Genomic DNA, 21,118 nt, shown 5'->3' with positions numbered 1-21,118 from the left:
CACTTTTTATGATTGTGACAGTCTGTTTCTGCACAAGTCTCTTATTTCTTTTTTATTATATTTTCCCCTTGTGTGAATCAGCATGCTTCAATTTGCCTGTCACTTTCCTTCTTCTACACCTGAATTTCCCCACTGAGATACAATAAAGACCATTTCTTTTCTTTGTTCTTCTATTCTATTGTAATCTATTCCATTTTATTCTGTTCTATTCACAGCCAGTTTGCTATTATGGAGAAACAATTACATATCTTCCTTAATCAGACTTTAATTTATTCAATTTCTAAAGTAGTCTTGATGGCCAGAATTTAACTGGGGAGGTCAGCTGTCTGCTTTGGTTCCATCTGCTTCGTCAAACAGGCAGAGATCCTTTTATTTCTACATTCAACTGGAAACTAAGCAACTTATGTCAAGGGCTGAGGTCAGAAAACCATTTTCAGCCATGAAACACTAACAAAGAGTATAAAAGTAGTTTAAAAACACTGCAAACAGCTAGTTCTTGCTGAAATGAGGATAAAAGTAGTAATCATGAGTGAACATAAAAGTGCAAATATACATTTGAAGGTCATTCTGATATTTCATATTGCATGGTGTTACTGTATCTGACAAACATGTTTGTTTTTATATTTGAGGCAAGAATGACTACCTCTCATTCAAAGAATTACTTAAATTGTTTTAATGGCATTTAGAGCCCAGTTTCCCATCAGTCAGATGGTTGCAGTGAAGTCTAAGCATGTGAAGCCAACTGTGAGGGAAGATGATTCTAGAAAGTAGTGATTTCATGTTTCAGTCATTTGTAATTACACCTTATGTCGCTCTTCATCTCTTTCAGGTCTATCAGTACATGCATGAAACAATTACAGTGAATGGCTGCCCAGAGTACCAGGCAAGAGCCACGGCTAAGGTAAGAACTGCAAGCTGATAATCATAATTATTTGATATCAAAACATCATGCATTATTGCTGAAAACTGCACATAATGACTGGTGAATTATCTACAAATCACATTATCCAGTGATATCATCACTAACAAAATTAACAAACTAGCCTCCTTCTTAATGATCCTCATTAGGAGAATGTGTCTAATTAGGCCAAAGCAATAGTGGTTGCACCAAAGGCTATAAGCTGACCTCAGATTATAAAGTACTATCTGAAAATATTTCAGTACCTGAGGATGTTTTAATCCAAAAAACTGTAGATTGTATTCATCCCAAGTCCTTGCATATGTAAATTAGGAATTGTAATTATGTACAGATAATGTAAGCCAACTTAGAACTCAAGTGCCAGATTAAACCTTTTTATGATGTTCTAATGTAACACAATATTTGATTCAAGCAATACTTTCTCTAAAGCTAATCACATAAATTGAACCGAACATCAGGGAACTCCTTCTCAAATGAAGATGATAAATCAACAGAGAGGAATTAAAAACAGCGTTAAAAACCATAAAGTTCTAATGCAGGAACTATTTAAGGAGGCACTCCACCGGCACAGCAGCCATGCTAGGGCATTAACACATTAATGATATTGCATGTTTCTGTACCAGCTAATGCATTTAATACAATTTCTGCAAAATGGAACAGTTTTCAGTTGGATGTATTGTGCATTTTCACCACTAGTTGTCTCTAAATCCTAAAGACTGTTCTTCAAAATAATCTTTCCAAAAATATGCTCTAATATTAACAAATTGTAAATCTGTTGTAAATTTACACAGCCTCACACTTGTGAACAAACCATATATATACTCACCAGCCGCTTTATTAGGTACACCTTGCTAGTACCGGGTTGGACCCCCTTTTGCTTTCAGAACTGCCTTAATCCTTGGTGGCATAGATTCAACAAGGTACTGGAAACATTCCTCAGAGAGTTTGGTTCATATTGACATCATAGCATCACACAGATGCTGCAGATTTGTCGGCTGCACATCCATGATGCGGATCTCCCGTTCCACCACATCCCAAAGGTGCTCTATTGGATTGAGATCTGGTGACTGTGGAGGCCGTTTGACTACAGTGAACTCATTGTCATGTTCAAGAAACCAGTCTGAGATGATTCGTGCTTTATGACATGGTGTGTTATCCTGCTGGAAGTAACCATCAGAAGATGGGTACACTGTGGTCATAAAGAGATGTAGATGGTCAGCAACAATACTCAGGTAGGCTCTGGCGTTGACACGATGCTCAACTGGTACTAAGGGGCCCAAAGTGTGCCAAGAAAATATCCCCCACACCATTACACCACCACCACCAGCCTGAACCGTTGATACAAGGCAGGATGGATCCATGTTTTGATGTTGATGCCAAATTCTGACCCTACCATCTGAATGTCGCAGTAGAAATTGAGACTCATCAGACCAGGCAACGTTTTTCAAATCTTCTATTGTCCAATTTTGGTGAGCCTGTGCGAATTGTAGCCTCAGTTTCCTGTTCTTAGCTGACAGGAGTGGCACCCGGTGTAGTCTTCTGCTGCTGTAGCCCATCCGCCTCAAGGTTCGACGTGTTGTGAGTTCAGAGATGCTCTTCTGCATGCCGTGGTTGTAACGAGTGGTTATTTGAGTTACTGTTGCCTTTCTATCAGCTCGAACCAGTCTGGCCATTCTCCTCTGACCTCTGCCATCAACAAGGCATTTGCGCCACGGAACTGCCGCTCACTGGATATTTTCTTTTTTTTGGACCATTCTCTGTAAACTCTAGAGATGGTAGTGCTTGAAAATCCCAGTAGATCAGCAGTTTCTGAAATACTCAGACCAGCCTGTCTGGCACCAACAACCATACCACGTTCAAAGTCACTTAAATCACCTTTCTTCCCCATTCTGATGCTCGGTTTGAACTGCAGCAGATCGTCTTGACCATGTCTGAATGCCTAAATGCATTGAGTTGCTGCCATGTGATTGGCTGATTAGAAATTTGCGTTAACGAGCAGTTGGACAGGTGCACCTAATGAAGTGGCCGGTGAGTGTATGTACAGATAGATTAGAATAGGCGCTTGGGAAACAAAACTATTTTATGCCGTCTCATCTCTTTAATTGTTCTTTCTTAACTTTGATTGCCATTGTACTTTGTATACAAACTTTTTTACGTTTACAGTGTGGGCCAAAGTGTTCAAAAATGCTGAACTCAAATTATTTTTTCACATTTTTCTTGTTACATCCACAAACCTCAACTTTTTTCTTGTGATTTTATACCTGATAGACAAACACTAATTAGTCCTTAATTGTAAAGTGAACAAAACATGATAAAAGGTTTTCCAAATAATAACTATAACTATGACATGGAGCTGTATTTAGCCCTCATTACTCTAATACCCCTAAATAAAATCCAGTGCAACCAATTGCCTTCCCAACTCTCCAAATTAATAAATAGAGTCCACCTGTGTGTAATTTAATCTCAGTATTAGTCCAGCTGTTCTGTGAAGGCCCTAGAGGTTGTTAAAGAATATTAGTGAACAAGCAACATCATAAAGACAAAGGAAAGCTAGAGATATGGAGTTTAAGCAGGTTTAGGTTATGAAGCAATATCCCAAGTTCTGTCTTTTCAACTACACTGACAGGCCTGGTGAGGAAGAACATTAATTAGACAATTATTAGGAGTTTTCCATGTTGTTGACACAGCAAATATGTTGAAGATGGTGCTCAGTTCAGATCAGAACAACGTTGAACTTTTTGGCATGCTTAAATGAAGTGTGTAGCAGAAAACTAACACTATGGATAACCCTGGACACACAATCCCCACTGTGAAACATAATGGTGGTAGCAACATGCTGTGGAAATTCTTTTCTTCAGCAGGGACAGGGGCAGAGTTGATTAGATGATGGATGGAGCTGAATACAGGGCAGTCATGAAGAAAAACCTATTACAAGCTGCAGAATACTTGGGACTAGAGCAGATGTTACCTTCCAGTAGTACAATGACCGTAAGCATACAGACAAACTTTAATATGAGGTTCACATCAAAAGGTAACTATGAAATAGCTTCTTATTCTGTCCACTGCAAAAGTGTTTACTACTAACATTTTAATAAATTGCATTGATTTTTGGGGTTTTTAGGGGGTATGAAAACTGTGGTTAGGCATTTCTGCATTGCTGTTAAGGAGAGTCTGAAGTAGCACTTGAAAATCTTCTATTGGTAACGTCATGCTAAGTGGTAAAATAATAATAGACAGGATATCCATTACTGAAGATTCCAGCTCTTTTGAACTAAAGCGAAATGTACAAACACAATCCGAAAAGATAAAAAGACCTTATGCTTAAATAATCTATTGATTGCTAGTGTTGTTGCAATCATTTTGGAGAATCCAAAAACAGGGCACATGTTTCCAGTGCACATACTGATTTACTAGAATCACTTAAAATGTGGCTGGAGGTTCATGGTGTTGAAGATGAAGACAAGTGAAGGCTAAACGTTGAGGGGAACCTTTGGCTGGAGGTGGGAGCTCTGAAGGAAAGGACACTGGGGAATAAGGGTTGCTGGCTGAATATAAAGCAGACAGGCTGTTTGGTGAGGTAGGTCTTATTCCAGTCAAAGCATTTGGGAATAACTGAGTTGAAGGATAAAGAGGCAGTAGAGCTGAAATACTCATAGGATAGGATTCATTGAAATGCCAAAAAGAAAACAAAAAAAACACACACACGCAAAAGATTTAAAAAGTGAATTTTGAAAGCAAAACACAGTGAGCCTTCTCATTGGATGACTTCAAAATCTGTTGAGATGAGGATGGCTAAAAATAAAAAAAAGTACTGAAATGCTGCTGATTTGATAACTAAATGGGACAGAGGTGTGTGGGTTGAGAATCAAGAGCACCCACTTCACAAATACATCTGTGCACCAACGCAAATAGTGGGAACCCACAATAAAACCACATTAGCTCAAATCACAGGGCAACGAAAATGACAGTGAAGCTGAAACTACCTTTAAATATCAGTTACCATTTAGAGTGTTAGAGAGAATCTCGAAACTTTTATCTGATGATGAAAGTTGAATTTTCTCTGCATTAAATCTGTCTGCATTTACATAATAGCCATCTCATTTGTTTTGATATCCTTGGTAGGTTTATATACCTGATGCATAAACAAGGACCAAACCTGGGAGACTTTAAAGAGAAGAGATGAAGGCATCTCTGACTTCATGAAAGCACAGGGAGAGGATAATGAAACTAGATGAAAACATGAAATTAGAGCCATTCTGTGTGGGCCTCATTTGTTCAGTGCCCAGCTGAGTCTACTCCTCTTCAACACATCATGATGAGTGGGTGGAAGGAGTGAACAGGGTGAGAAAGCAAAAACAAAGAAAGTGAGTTTCTGTGTATGAATGCAGTTAAAATTGGTGTGCTCCAAAAGCCAATGCAGTCTCACTTTTACTATGAGGGGGTGGATATTAAGAAATATTTCCGTATATTACAGATAAAAGATAAAAATTTGATTCTTGAAGACTAAAGCTATTTGTGAAATGCAGGTCGGGTACATCAGCCACAGGAGAGTGGCTGATGTACCTGCTTCTCCTCTGGCTTTGCAAAAAATAGCAGTTGTTGTCATGTTTTGTATGTTGATGCCCTATGTAGACTTACTGGGATTTACATTTTAAGTGATGTTGCACTGAGCTTAGTTTCTGGCTGCGACAAAAACAGTCAACTTTTTTTTTTAGAATAAATCAATTAAAAACCAACCTAAATACCAGTCCTGGTCTTGCACTGATATGGCTTCTGTGAAAAACCCCTGTTGGAGCAAAGGAGCACTATTACACCCCCACCTCACTTCTAGCTATCACATCTAGTTTTAGAGTAATGTTGCTCTCAGATGGACAAATTGCACAGAAAACATCTTTTCTGACTCTGTCAGAGTCAGAAAAAGACTCCCCATACAGTTCACATTTTTACTTAAGGAAGGAAGGATTTGCCAAAAAGATACAGAACTGATTAGATTCCTGTGAAACTGTGTGGAATGTGCCGAAAAATAGCAACCATTTAGAAACAGCCAATAGGAAAGCAATATTAAATGTACTGCAAAGAGAAAATTATTCTAGAAATTGAATTGCAAAAGACAAGTAAAAAAAGGTCTTCATTGACCTGCCTCGCAAGTATTTTAAGAAGCAAGGTAGCAAATCACCAGGCAGTTAAGATTTGTGTTCAACTTGCACCTCCCTCTTTTAGTGCCTCATTAATCCAATCAATAACTCACCTGTGTATTTTTTCAAGCAGAAAAGAGAAATTGAAGCTGAGAATAAAGTGACTCGGGGTAATTTAAGCCATACTTGTATGTACAGTGTAGGGTGTCTATCCTCCGGCAAGCCTTTCATTTAAAATCCCTCCTGTGTATGAGAGGCGCCGGCCATCTGCCAGATTATGTTTTTGTTTGCAGAAACCCAGATAAAGTTGTGAAGGTCGATGCACTGTGAGTTCTGGGAGGTGACGGTATGCATGCTGAGAAGCTGCCTTCGCGGTGGGACATGGAGAGTGAAAGAGGAGACACAGAGGAAGAAAGGGCAAAGAACAAAGAGAAAATTGGAAGAAGAAGCAGTTGATGTGTTTTAATCACTTCAATAAAACAGGCGGCAGGAGAGGAGAGATGATTTAGGGAAAGAGTTTAACCGGAAATAAAATTGGATCTGGAAACTAAGAGCAAAGACTGGCATGCTATGATACCTCAAAGTCCTACTTATCTGGAGTTGAAAATGTGGATGCACATCTGCAAAAGATTTCACTCACCCCTACTTTATGTTTTTACATTTTGCATCTCAGCTATGACAAATGGTGCTGACTTAACAGAGAAGCACCCGAGGAAAACAGTAGGAAAGGAGTGACTCTTTCGCTGTATTTCTGCCATTAGCTTCCCTAAGCTTGGCTAAAAAGCTCCATGGCGCTTTGTTCTGAAAGCAAAAGGCTTGCGGTTCAAAGAAACCCCACAGCTGGTGGACATAACGAGGGGAAAGCTGTCTGGCAGCTTCTTCGTCCTGAACTTAGATGTGCTAATCCACGTGCACTGAAAGCCAGAAACTTCTCACGTTGAATATAAAATCCCCAGCCCTGACTAAATCCTGTCGCTTTGGGATGAACATCTTTTCCAATACAAAACGGTAACGTCACAAATTGTACTTGATCATCTGAATTTTTCTCAAACCTTTAATGAATAGTGGTCACTGCAGTTGACAGCTATTAATAGCTATGTCCTTGTTATTATGTCAGATACGTGCATGAAAGCATGCTCAGTATGAGGGATTGCTGCAATGTCAATGCCAGTGACTGTCCACTGTCTCTACATGCTCATCCAGGAGGAATGACTACTACAAATCTCTGACTGGATGCAATCTGCTGGGTTTCCTTAGATAGAAAAACATTTTATCCAATTTGAATAAATAACTGAATCTGACTGCACTGTTCAATGGTTAGGATTAATTGGAATGTATGAACCTGACTGTTGTGAAGTGCCTTGAGACAACATGTGTTGTGAATTGGCGCTATATAAATAAACTGAATTGAATTGTAGTGTTTCACTCCTTGGATTGCAACCTACTACTCAACCAGTGTAAGTACAGAAAAAACTAATTGAAAGGTAGCAGAAATGCCAAGCATTTAAAATAAAACATTTGTTAGATTTTAGGTATTATTTTTATGTAGGTAGGAAGTTGCAATTAGTCATCTTTCCACTCAAGGGGACATTATGCATCAGGGGCTATAATTTACCTGGAATGTATACCATTATTGTAACCTTATTCTTTGAAACACAAGTGCATGTCAGTAATTTAGAACATAATCTGCATTCATTAATCACTTATATATAATTTTGGTTTATTACACAGACACTGATATAGTTAAAGTCTGTTAATTTTGGACCAAAACCAAAAATTCTGTTTCACAGTAATATTACATGGAACCATCCTCCTGGTGGAGACTGTCTCCTGGACATCTGTCATGTCAGCGGTTTTCCAATTAGTTGTGTAGGCCATAATATGACATTTAAAACATTTTGTCATTTTTTATGTAAAATTTTAATTTTCGAAGAAACTGAATTTCTGCTTGAAATTAACCTTAAGAATAAAATGATATGTAATGTTAATATTCTAATTTATTGAGATGCATCTGTATTTCAACAGCAGTAATTGTTTTTTGCAGTTATAAAAAGACATATTATTAAATTGTAACTTACATTTATTTGTAAGCAGAGCCATATATTTTGCAGATTAGTTCAACTGTGTGAGTTACAGTAAGTTTCCTTATATTTTGTAATGACAGAATGCCCTGCAGGGAAAGTAGTAACACAAATATTTAAGTAAAAAAAGGCTGATAATAGTAACAATGCAACTTTCTCTCACCCTGTCTCTCATGTGAAGGGTTAGCATATGGTAGATGTAGTGACAGCTGAGCTGCAGATGCTGAAGTGGGTAAAGATGCAGAGGAAGTTGAGCATTTCCCATCTGCATTTCCCAAGGACAAAATAAAGCAAAATATCAGATACCTGGAAGGTCAACAAGAACGTGTGTCTCAGTGTATTCTTGTTTTTGTGGTATTTACTTAAACTAACAGATTGACAGAATCAGGTTTGTATATTTGTTCAATATATACAGTTTACCATCAATTAAGATGAAGAGGTTAATGATGGAAGGATTACACAAGAACATGTAGAGAACACTGGCTGAATAGTCAGATAAGTATTTTTTTTGGAGAGAACAGTTTTTGAAAATTTCAATACATCTAGTCACATTAGTTTATTTTTTTCATGAATTTCACACAAAATGTTATGAGTTAACTACATGTTAAAACTAGAAGTTAGAATATATTTTTATGCCTGAATATGAAAAAATGCACATTGTAAAACAAATTATGGGGAAAGTCATCATAATTCCTGCAGCCTTTGCAAAGAATTGCTAATCTTCTAAACATGAATGTTTACCCATTAATTGACAAAGCATATGGGGAATATTTGTGTATTCCACTTCTTTGCAGCCAACCTCTCATTATCAGTTACCATCTTTTTCTTTATCGTTAAGGCCACAGTCGCAGCCTTTGCAGCCAGCGAAGGTCACTCACACCCTAGGGTGGTCGAGCTTCCCAAGACAGAGGAAGGGTTAGGCTTTAATGTGATGGGCGGCAAGGAGCAGAACTCACCTATATACATCTCCCGCATCATTCCTGGAGGAGTGGCTGAAAGGCACGGTGGCCTAAAACGAGGGGATCAGCTGCTGTCTGTCAACGGCGTGGTAGGTCTCAGCAGCCTTACAGTATTAATGCTGCATAGGAAGACAAGACACACAGATACACATTTAAGATAAGCTCTGCATACATTCATGACATTTTTTAACCTATGGGGAAAAGTCTGTCCTTTACCTATGATCACAAGTCTATTAGAAGTCTCCAATTAGGAGAGTGCCTATATCAAGGTCAAAATGCCTCTCCTGAATGGGAAATAGAAACTTTTTTACTGACTAGGGAGTTTATTAAAAAAGACTGAGTTAGCCTGCTCATTGCTTATAATTGCAGTATATTAAAGTAAAAGGAACATTAAGATACTATTTTTAAAAATATATTAAAATAAGCACCTGTTTTAATTTTCTGTCTCTGTAACCCCTCCCTGCAGAGTGTAGAAGGAGAACATCATGAGAAAGCGGTGGAGCTGCTGAAGGCTGCCAAAGACAGCGTGAAGCTTGTGGTTCGCTACACCCCCAAAGTGCTGGAGGAGATGGAGGCTCGCTTCGAGAAGCTCCGCACGGCCCGGCGGCGTCAGCAGCAGCAGCTCCTGATGCAGCAGCAGCAAAATCTGGCTGCTCAGCAAAATCACATGTCGTAGGTGAGGCGCTTCATTACTTTAAGGGTGAGGGATGGGGGGTGGGTGGGGGGTGGGCGGGATGCAACAATACGCATGGTATGGCTTTATGTTAGGGTACCAACAGCCCGAACTGGTACTACAAGGTCGGGTCAAAACACTATACAATTATCCCTAGGAAAAAATGCTTGTTCTTAAGAGCAAAACCTTATGGAAATCTGTCTTTGTATACCAGATTCCAAGACTTTATTATTGAATAAAGGCCCAAATTATTAACAGACAGTTGATTTTATATGGACCAAGTGTACAGAACAACACATTCTGATCTGACACTGGAGAAGATTACCAGTTTAAGTATGAAATGGTTTGTTCTATCCAAACAATCGATTTAAACTGAAAATGTTACATCAGAGAAAATTCCTTGTAAGCAGCCATGCATTGTGCAAACACTTCAACATTTCTATTTACTGCAAGAAACAGGCGACATGGCTTTAATGAAAAGCAATGAAAAGGTACCAAAAATAAAAAGGTGTTGAGCTGTTTTTGAGGTTCTTTAGCACGTTCTATTGATTTCTTTGTATGTTTGTTTTTTGTTTTCAAAAATAGCGTCTGATTTACATAATTCGTGCCCATTTTAGGGACTTTTTCTCCAACTGATGACCGATGATTTGATGTAGGTTGATATTAAATGGCAACCATTGGGTACAAAATAGTGAATCAAACTGGCAAAGGTGCTAACAGGTCTGCGTATACGATGGCTGTAGCTGCCAAGAAAGAGCTTCAAAAGTGAAGCAAAAGACATAACTGCCTTTGTATCATGACCTTTGCAGACCTTTGGCCTAGAGAGACCATTCTAAAACATATTTTCAGGATATAAGTTATTTATCTCTATCTCAAAATATCAGATGCTTTTTTTGTTGTGATCATGGTTTTATTGTGCAGTTGTCTTGAGATGCCAAAGGTTATTTTCCTGGGACACTAGGTTGATACACTTATGATTTCCTATCTAGAAAAGTTATTTTTGTAATGATAACTGGAAAACATTTTGAAATCCTAATCAATTTAAAGGGTATCGGAAGTAGGGATAGCTATCCAAGCAATTGATTTAAACTAAAAATATTACATCAGAGAAAATTACTTGTAAGCAGCCATGCATTGCACCAGCACTTCAAATTTCTATTTTTCTGATTGAAACTGATGACATGTGTGACTTAGCCGTGACCACACACACCATGCCCATGGTGGTGGCACCATCATGCTGTGGGGATGCACTTCTTCTGCACAAACAGGGAAGCAGGTCAAAGTTGATGGGAATGTAGACAGAGCTACATTTTGGAAGAAAACTCATTACAGGGAGCACAAGACTGGGTTAGATGTTCAGCCACTAGCAGAACAATGACCCTTCCACTTCATAGGTCAAAATAAGGTGAGATCTTTCCATGTAATCCATGCAACATTTAGTAACTGCTCACAGTTAACTCCATAAAAATTACAATAAATATCCTTATATCTTTTATGTAATCCATGCAATAATTATTAAAACACACAGTTGAAGCAGTGAGGAGTGAAAAAAGCATGTTCTCATGTTCTGGAGCTGAGAGACTGGAGAGGCCTGTGTGGAGCCACATATCTGCCACATGTTATCTTTTGCAAAAATATGAACAAGTATATCCAAAGAAATGATGTATGATGATTTTATATTCTTTCACATGTATTGAATAAAATTAATAGTCTTTGATTAACAAGTTAAAAGATGTATGATTGAAATGTGGTTAAGAACTGAGAATTAGAGGAAAAACATTAAGGTTTGACATTCTCAATCAGCTATATATGAAAGAAATATAACATTAATCATTTGTAAAGCATGAATAAAAAGAATGAAGTGATGGTTTTGCAACAGTGTTTTAAAGTGAATGCTGAAAGCTGAATAATGAAATGTGTAATACTGTGTAAAGTTTAAAACTGAGCAGATTAGGGAAAGAACTGGAGGATGACAAGGAGTGACGAGAGCAGCTGCATGCTGACAGCAACGGGAGGATGCGACTACAGACCAGCGTGGCTATTTTTGGCATCTCCTAGGCTGAGAAGCAGAATCAGTGGGTCACAATGACCATGACGAAAGTATTGAGCAATAATCAAGAAGCTGAGCTGAATAGGTTGCGCAATAACTAAGAAGCCTAATAAGGGCCTGACCGGTGAAGGCATCAAGCTCTATAAAAACAATGATGAGAGCAGAAACGGGGTTGTTTCCTCACAGAAGACGAGCGAACAAGATCGGATGGAGAGAAGAAGCTTGGATGGTCTATTACATAGAATTCCAGTAAGATGATTCAAGGTTGTGATTGCGCCATGACTATATGAGAAATACTTGGTATAAATGCCCTGGCAAGCTAGAACATTGCTCTGAACTTTTAGTCAAACTACAGGAATTTTCCTTGAAAAAACCTTGAAAAAACCATCAAAACCCTCAAAATTCTTTGATGCTCCGGACAATAATGAGAGCAGGGAGAAAAATCATGTCATGCAGTGCCTAATTCTGCAAAGCCATCTCCAATTTTTCAAGAGTTTGTTTGATATGTCGGGGGCAGGCAAACATCCAGGTTCTCTGTGGCCTTTCTCTTGTGATACCAAGTCCCTGAAGCGCATCTGCTGTCTTAAACTTGGCACAATGCCTGTTTGGAAGGTATTTGGGAACTTGTAACACGGCGTTGCAGTGGAGTTACAGACAGTGATCTGAAATGAGATCCTGTTTTATCGACCACAGAGTTTTGCTTCAGCAGCCAAGCTGACGCCAAACAATAAGAAAGGAGTGCAACATAAGCCACTGTTTTGCATGCTTTGGGGTGAAGGTTAGAGGAATCTGCAAGTGTGAAGTCGTGGCTCTCAGCTTGTCTTGTTTTTTTGTGTTTGTTTTGTGATCCACAGGTTGTTCCAGAAGAAAAAGAAATAAAAGCACTAAAGGATGGATCTCAAAGATCACCTACATGCGGAGGATCCCAAAGGAATCTCTTTGTAGTGGAGGAAATCGACAATAAGACTCTCTTGACCTCCTGTTTCTCCCTTCCAGTGAACCACCGATTACTGAGCAAAGAGAGAATTTGGTGTAAAACTGGTGCTTTGAAGAACATATTGAAAGTTGTCCAGTTTAACTTTATACTCCCTTTTTATAGTTTTCTGTTCCCCTGTTGTGGATTTTTAAAAGCTCCCTTTTCTTGTGTTTCTCGTTAATTATTTTGCCTGTTATTCATTTTTAATACTTCCATCCAAGATGCAGTAGAGCTTCTGCCATTTTGCCATAGATATCATTTGTACCGTGGTGTTTCTATCAACTCCTCAATTCTGGTGCTTGTGTCTCATATAAATGATTTCTTGTCCTGTTTTTCGATAAACTGTTTTTTACCTTCTATACTGTAGCAACAGCAGATTTTATATCTTGTAGTTTTAGCAATAAGACATTTTTGGTTCAGTTCATAAATAAGAACACAAAGTTATTGTGTGATTGAAAACACAGTAAAGCAAACATAGTCCTGTTACTGTAAGGCAGCTTCCGAGTTCAAATTCTCTGTACCGTTTGAAGAGATTAAGGTTGGTTTACTGGCAACATGTACAATTATTGTGCAATAAAAAACTTTAAATCAATAATCCCACCTGAAATCTATCTAGATTATATGTCACAAAGAGATTATTTCAAACATCTGTTCCCGACAGATAAACAGAATGTCATCCGATCACATAGAATATTGTAGAATTATCCTTATTTTTCGGAAAATTGTAGATTAGAGATCTAAAGAAAAGTTTTAGCATTTCAGATATATTCTTTTTCAAACATACAGATTATTATTAACACATGTTTGTTGTGTAATATTAGTGCATAGATCGGGATGTGTTTTTTTCTCTTTTTTTAACAATCATGAGTGAGACATTGGAAGGTTCAGCATTTATCTCATGAAAAAGCATTGACTGCAGAGTTTAAATTTAATCCAAAAGGTTTAAAAATTATATACATGGGCTTAAATATGTATGTAAATACATCCACACTAATATTTAATTGTCCTTTAGCAAAATGCATCTCAACCACACTTAGCCATTAGCATGCCTCTGGCTGAGTTCTGACTATAGATTTGACAACTTTTATTGATAGAATTGGTGTATTTGAATTGGTTATTTTTTTACATCGACCCAACTTTTCAGCGCTGTTCTGTAAACTTAATATCAGCTGCCACTGTCCAGTTTAAAACAGCTTTGATATGTGTTGGAAGTTATTGTCCTGTTAAAGAATCAAACTGTGTCAGTCAATCTGTTTATTGTAGGTAATTCTTCATTACTTTGTTTAACTCACAAGTAATGCTGGCAGCATAACAGTCCCTCAGAACGATGCCGCCACCACCATGCCTGACTATTGGTTCATGGTTCTGGGGATTGAAATCCTTGAATCTTCAAAACATACTTTACACTCATTGTGCATTACTTCTTACTGACACATATTTTAAATAGTGTTGAGGTCAAATGTTTGCAAAGGTCGTTATATTTCATAATTTCTGCCAAACTTTGAGCACAAGCATCGCGGGCAGCAAAACACCCCCTCTACATGATAATTTCTTGGCCTGTTATCAAATATCAGAAGGTGTCTTAATTTGTTTCAGAGCTTGTTCCTTGTTCGACTCTGAGTCTACGTAGATTTTAAACTTGCTTCTCTGTAGGTAGTGACAATGGGATTTCAGCATCTTACAGTTTGATGGCCAGACCCCTAGATTGCTGTTGTTGATTCTAACAAAGTTGCTCCAATTGGACATAGATCACATATTAAAATTGTTTTTTTACTGCATAGAGCAAGCTAACATTGATCCTTTGGACTGACACTCTTAAAGCATTGACTCTTCTGAACTCATTTCTTGTACTTAAAATTGATCAAAGTTGTCCCTTTCATGATCTACCCCTAAAATAACACTGGTTAAAATAAATCAGTAAAAATCCAAAAAAAATAAGATGTTAAAGCATATGATGCGTGTATGCAAACCTCTGACCTGAACTGTAAAATATTGCAGATCTACCTTCATGAGTAACACGGCAACATACAACAAGAGCATTCCCCAAAGCAATGAGGTCTTAAGTGACCTTAATGCTTTATAGTAACATTTAATGGTTTTATATTTGACTAAAATATATTTGTCCCCAAATCACTCCCAAAAATATGAAAAAAATTGTTAAATTAAATTTTTGTATCTTTAAAACACTGATACTTTTTCGTAATTGATTTACACTTTAAAAGAATGAGCCTGTATCATAAAGATGACTGAAAAATACAAACTGTCCATATGCAATTGTTATACATATTATATTTGTATAAATAAATCTATGTCCTTGTGTACAGTGTACTGCTTTGTTGTCCTTTCCATCACGTCACACATTTAGTTTTTTTAAATGCAATAATTAAATATTTTATGTACTTCAATAAAAACACCCTAAACTTACAAAAACAACAGATTTTGTGAGTTTAGTTTTCCTGTTTTGATTTTCCTCTGATCTAAATAAAACAGATACATGTTTATACTTTCTAACTATGGTAAAAGTGTCAGAGATGTTATGAAGGAAGAACAAAGGTTAAAGGTACTGGAATGGCATCAACAAAGGCCTTGAAATGTTAGTTTGGACAGTGTGGGATCTTATCAAAATGTATTACAGCCATGAAACTTTGGAAATGCTTCCAGGACGTGGCACTAAGAAACTTCATGGAGGAAATTTGTAAAGAGAGGTATAAATTGTTGATAAAATGGCAAATTAGAAGTCTTTGCTTCAGGCTCAATCAAAGCGACATAGAAAGATGGTGTTGAACCAATTATCAAAGCAAATAGCTTTGATGAAATTGGAAGAAGCTAAAAAAAAAGCTGGAAAAAATATTGATTTCTTTGTTGCTTTTTATTTCTGCTGATATAAAAAGAAAGTTCTACATTAATCGCATACAATTAAAACCAGATATTTAATTACACTACAAAAACCACATTTTTTTTTAAAGATTTTAGTTTTCTTTAAAAATTCAAAAGAAGTTTTTCCACATTTCCTCAGTATTTGTTAGAATGGCCTTTTAAAATGTAGGAATTGGGTCAGTTGTTTTGGGTTTCCTTCAACAATATTTTGCTGACATTTTGGCCCATTCTTCCTGAAAGAACTGGTAGAATTGAACCAGGTTTGTGGGCCATCATGGTCACACAGATCCTTTCAGCTCTGCCCACATATTCTCTATGGAGCTGAGATCAGGGTTTTGTGGAGACCACTCCAAAACACTGGCTTTGTTGTCCACTTTGTTCCTAATTTGACAGTATGCTTAGGGTCATTATCTGTTTGGGAGACCCATTTGTGCTCAATCTTTAACTTTCTGACTGATGCATGGAGATGCCGCTTTCCTTTTCCATTTAATGTTCTTTCCTCATTAGGCCATCTATTTTGTAAAGTGCACCAGTCTCTCCTGCAGTAAAAACACCCAAAAAACATAATACTTTTACCCACATACATTATATTTTGGGATGGTGCTTTCAGGCTCTCAAGCTTCTCAGTTTTCCCTTCGCATGCAATGATCATTACGGCCAATCACTTTAATTTTAGTTCCATAAGACTAAGATCTAAGGTTTTAGTCCCTGAGAGCATTCGCAAACTGTACTCTGTCATTTTATGTTGCTTTATCTAGTAATGGTTTGTTCTTAGCTTTGTGGCCTTTCAGCCCATGTCTTAACAGGACTATCCTGTGAATAATAACACTCCTTTCCCAGCTTCAGCCGGCATTTTCACAAAATCTTTTGCTTCAGTTTTTCTGTTCTGGAATTCTACAGGTCCTTCTCAAAATATTAGCATATTGTGATAAAGTTCATTATTTTCCATAATGTCATGATGAAAATTTAACATTCATATATTTTAGATTCATTGCACACTAACTGATATATTTCAGGTCTTTTATTGTCTTAATACGGATGATTTTGGCATACAGCTCATGAAAACCCAAAATTCCTATCTCACAAAATTAGCATATTTCATCCGACCAATAAAAGAAAAGTGTTTTTAATACAAAAAACGTCAACCTTCAAATAATCATGTACAGTTATGCACTCAATACTTGGTCGGGAATCCTTTTGCAGAAATGACTGCTTCAATGCGGCGTGGCATGGAGGCAATCAGCCTGTGGCACTGCTGAGGTCTTATGGAGGCCCAGGATGCTTCGATAGCGGCCTTTAGCTCATCCAGAGTGTTGGGTCTTGAGTCTCTCAACGTTCTCTTCACAATATCCCACAGATTCTCTATGGGGTTCAGGTCAGGAGAGTTGGCAGGCCAATTGAGCACAGTGATACCATGGTCAGTAAACCATTTACCAGTGGTTTTGGCACTGTGAGCAGGTGCCAGGTCGTGCTGAAAAATGAAATCTTCATCTCCATAAAGCTTTTCAGCAGATGAAAGCATGAAGTGCTCCAAAATCTCCTGATAGCTAGCTGCATTGACCCTGCCCTTGATAAAACACAGTGGACCAACACCAGCAGCTGACACGGCACCCCAGACCATCACTGACTGTGGGTACTTGACACTGGACTTCTGGCATTTTGGCATTTCCTTCTCCCCAGTCTTCCTCCAGACTCTGGCACCTTGATTTCCGAATGACATGCAGAATTTGCTTTCATCTGAAAAAAGTACTTTGGACCACTGAGCAACAGTCCAGTGCTGCTTCTCTGTAGCCCAGGTCAGGCGCTTCTGCCGCTGTTTCTGGTTCAAAAGTGGCTTGACCTGGGGAATGCGGCACCTGTAGACCATTTCCTGCACATGCCTGTGCACGGTGGCTCTGGATGTTTCTACTCCAGACTCAGTCCACTGCTTCCGCAGGTCCCCCAAGGTCTGGAATCGGCCCTTCTCCACAATCTTCCTCAGGATCCGGTCACCTCTTCTCGTTGTGCAGCATTTTCTGCCACACTTTTTCCTTCCCACAGACTTCCCACTGAGGTGCCTTGATACAGCACTCTGGGAACAGCCTATTCGTTCAGAAATTTCTTTCTGTGTCTTACCCTCTTGCTTGAGGGTGTCAATAGTGACCTTCTGGACAGCAGTCAGGTCGGCAGTCTTACCCATGATTGGGGTTTTGAGTGATGAACCAGGCTGGGAGTTTTAAAGGCCTCAGGAATCTTTTGCAGGTGTTTAGAGTTAACTCGTTGATTCAGATGATTAGGTTTATAGCTCGTTTAGAGACCCTTTTAATGATATGCTAATTTTGTGAGATAGGAATTTTGGGTTTTCATGAGCTGTATGCCAAAATCATCCGTATTAAGACAATAAAAGACCTGAAATATTTCAATTAGTGTGCAATGAATCTAAAATATATGAATGTTAAATTTTCATCATGACATTATGGAAAATAATGAACTTTATCACAATATGCTAATATTTTGAGAAGGACCTGTATTGTAATGGTGGAGATGGACCCAGGCGTAGACATGAAAAGATAGCCTTATGTTGATGATGAAGGAATTTCATTAAAGAAAAAACGTAAAACAACTAAAGAAACTAACATGAGAGATCTGAGAATGACTAGAACAGGAAAGCAACTGGAGCACAGGAAAGCCAACATGGAGGAAATAGTCTAGGGACAACAAAAGAATCTGACGAAGAGGTCAGGAAACTGACTTCTGCAGAGGTTAATGATTGAATGAGGTTTGAAAAATCAGAAGAATGCAATGCAGCTGATGAAGAACGTAAACATACAGATTGGGCACAATAGCATAAAATAAAAATTGAAACTAAGAATTAATACTAAATTGAGAATTTAACCCAAAATAATAAGAAAAAGCCAAATGAGATCCAAAAACACAAATACCTACTGACCATGATCCTCGCACACATTTTGCACCAAAACACATTCATCTCTGGGACACAGAACCTGTCCCCTTTCTATACAGGATGATGGTCACACATTCCTATGATGGTCATTATTACATACAATTGTGCAAACAAATGCACGTAGAACTTTTGACCATCTTTTTATTCACTGTAAGAAAGCATCTGGGTTCAAGCTGCTGCCTCACCTATCCTTCTCTGTTTGCAGGTTCTTTCTAAAATAGCCTTAAAGCAGATGAAACTCTCAAAAGACCTTAACTGGTTTCCAGTTCCCCATCAAACATAAGAACATGCTGTGCATTCTTTAGCAGCTCTCTGCTAGACTCCATGAGTTAAATATGACTAGTCATGCATTGATGTGTGATGTACATGAAACACCTCACTCTTGTGGTGTCACAGAGTACTACAATGACAACACACAAAAAACGTGTTTTTCTTTTTTTACTCAGATATTCAATAGATAACAGAGGTGACAAACGTTACTGTTCTCAAAATTTTCATCCTACAACCCTCCGGTGAACTCTGAGGATAGTTAGAGCTGACTCTTTAGGCCTGCATAAAACAAGCCCCTGTTGGAATGTTTCATAGCAACACAGCAGCAGCAAGGGAGCCCTGTTACACCGATTGTGCTTGCCTTCAGGCACTGTTGAACTCGTATCTGTTCACCAACGGAGAACAGAAATCTGCATTTGATAATAGAGAAATAAAAGCCTGTCTGCTCAGTGGCAGGGGTGGATTTGTAGAGCATTTAGCAAGCTTAAATGGAATTTCAGTCCTCGTTCATTCAAACTGGGGTTGTCAAATAGGGGGAAACATTCTGTAAACGGGAACATGAAAATCAAACTAATAGGTGGAACCACTAACACTGAAAACAGCATCAGAGAAGCGGTTTTAAAAAGTACAATTTCAAAATATTAAAAATATTCAATCACACTGTATATACTTTTCCATTGCATTTACATTTGCTGCTTTTATTCAGGAAGATCTGCTCTTAATTTCTATCTCATCTACAGATCTGCATTCTTGAAAAATAAAAAAAACAGTGTTTAAAAAACAAATATAATTCATATATATGATTAAATAGGAATGCACTGTATAATAAATCATCCCAGTTCAAACAACTCCAAACCATTTAAATAGATCCAGATCAAACAATCCAGTTTAATCCAAATTATAATACAATACAGTCAAATGAAGCTGATAGTATAGCGCCAGTTGTTAAAGTTATCTAAGGAGATATTGAGAAACATGACCCGTTGATTTGAAGCAGTCCCTCCTCGTGAAAAAGCATGTAAATTCAAAGTCTCATATTTACCACTACAAAAAAAAAGCGTCACAGAGTGAATTTATTTTGGGCTTTTCTGTGTCCCACATTTCTCATTTTTCACTTTAATAAAAAACTAAGAGCATGAAAAGACTGTTTGAAAAGCTCTCTCATTTCATCTTTTTTTTAAAGAAGTTTTGAATGTAGATTCTTCCTCGTTATAGGTAATTAATGGCTGCTAGTTATGCCAGGTTTCCCTTTACAACTAAAGAAATTTCTGATTAAATAAAACTGAAATTAACTTACTAACTACAGGAACAATTAAAATTGATAACCAAATCCAAAGAAACGCAGAAGACACACTGGCTCTGAGAGAAATTAAATTCCTGCCTTTGTTTTAGACCCAGGCTGAATCAGAATCAGTTAAACCAAAACTTATTCATACCCTTGGCAGATTTAGATGTGACAAAAAAAATATTTAATTTGATCAATTTTCTTTTGTCTGAAAGTAATATTAAAATTTTGGAGAAGCCCAGCCCAAGCACCCAGCTTAACTGATTCTGACTCCACAGATAGAGAATCTGTGGACAGAGCTAAGGTTTAGGGTTGTAGCAAGGACTTCTAACGTCACAGACTTGGAACTCACAAGCATGGACTTACTTGTACATCTTTGTAGTTTTCAACCACTGTGCTTTGACCACAGATGTCAAACTCCAGTCCTCAAGTTGCGATGTCATGCAACTTGTATTTTCTTCAGTGAGTCCAACACACCTGAATCAAATAGCTGAATTATCTCCTCATGTACTCAAGTTCTACAGAGTCCTGCTAATGATCTAATTATGATATTCAGGTGTGTTGAGTTCTATATTGGCACCCTGGTAAAGACTTGTAAAATCCTAAATAAAAGCCATGCTTTACAAATCCACTATTAACTTGTTTTTATTATTTGAATAATATTTAAGCTGTCATTGGCAGCCCCAACAATTCCTGACTGAAGCACTTTACTTATCTAGGGCGTTTTAATTCATAATCTATGACTTCCTGTTAGATGAAGGTAGATGATCTAAAAATTAATGTGGCATCTGTAATTTTGTTTTAAGAAAGGGTTGTTAAGATGGGCTTTTTCCTCATTGACAGCCTTTCATTTTCCTAGTTTTCATGCTTCTGAGATTATACTTCTGCAATAAAATATTGGAGGTTTTCTTTTAAGAATTTTTAAGTGCGGAAGAAGTTGTAAATTCAA

General features: G+C 37.7%; 1 protein-coding gene and 1 long non-coding RNA gene across 3 annotated transcripts in view; one reads left to right on the top strand and one right to left on the bottom strand.

Annotated features, from left to right (window-relative positions):
- lin7a (lin-7 homolog A (C. elegans)) overlaps window positions 1-15,112 on the top strand; it is a 52,485-nt gene extending 37,373 nt beyond the window's left edge. Inside the window, exons 3-6 of one of the 2 annotated variants that reach the window (XM_047389997.1) lie at window positions 830-901; window positions 8,974-9,183; window positions 9,561-9,766; window positions 12,672-15,112. In XM_047389997.1, the coding sequence (XP_047245953.1) occupies window positions 830-901; window positions 8,974-9,183; window positions 9,561-9,766; window positions 12,672-12,696 (513 nt within the window). In that variant the 3' untranslated portion in view covers window positions 12,697-15,112. Of the gene's footprint in view, window positions 1-829; window positions 902-8,973; window positions 9,184-9,560; window positions 9,771-12,671 lie in introns of both variants that reach the window. The other variant, XM_047389998.1, reaches the window with a different exon arrangement.
- Window positions 1-20,843, bottom strand: part of LOC124883092 — a 28,297-nt gene extending 7,454 nt beyond the window's left edge. The window contains exons 1-3 of the long non-coding RNA XR_007042079.1: window positions 20,536-20,843; window positions 9,092-9,213; window positions 8,299-8,400 (exon numbers count right to left, since the gene is read on the bottom strand). This is a non-coding gene — a long non-coding RNA (uncharacterized LOC124883092). The remainder of the gene's footprint in view (window positions 1-8,298; window positions 8,401-9,091; window positions 9,214-20,535) is intronic.
- Window positions 20,844-21,118: the final 275 nt, after the last annotated feature.

This window comes from Girardinichthys multiradiatus, chromosome 17, assembly GCF_021462225.1.
Source record: "Girardinichthys multiradiatus isolate DD_20200921_A chromosome 17, DD_fGirMul_XY1, whole genome shotgun sequence".
Classification (NCBI taxonomy): domain Eukaryota; kingdom Metazoa; phylum Chordata; class Actinopteri; order Cyprinodontiformes; family Goodeidae; genus Girardinichthys; species Girardinichthys multiradiatus.
Note: the sequence above shows the minus strand (reverse complement) of the source record. Positions and strands in the feature narration are given on the sequence as shown.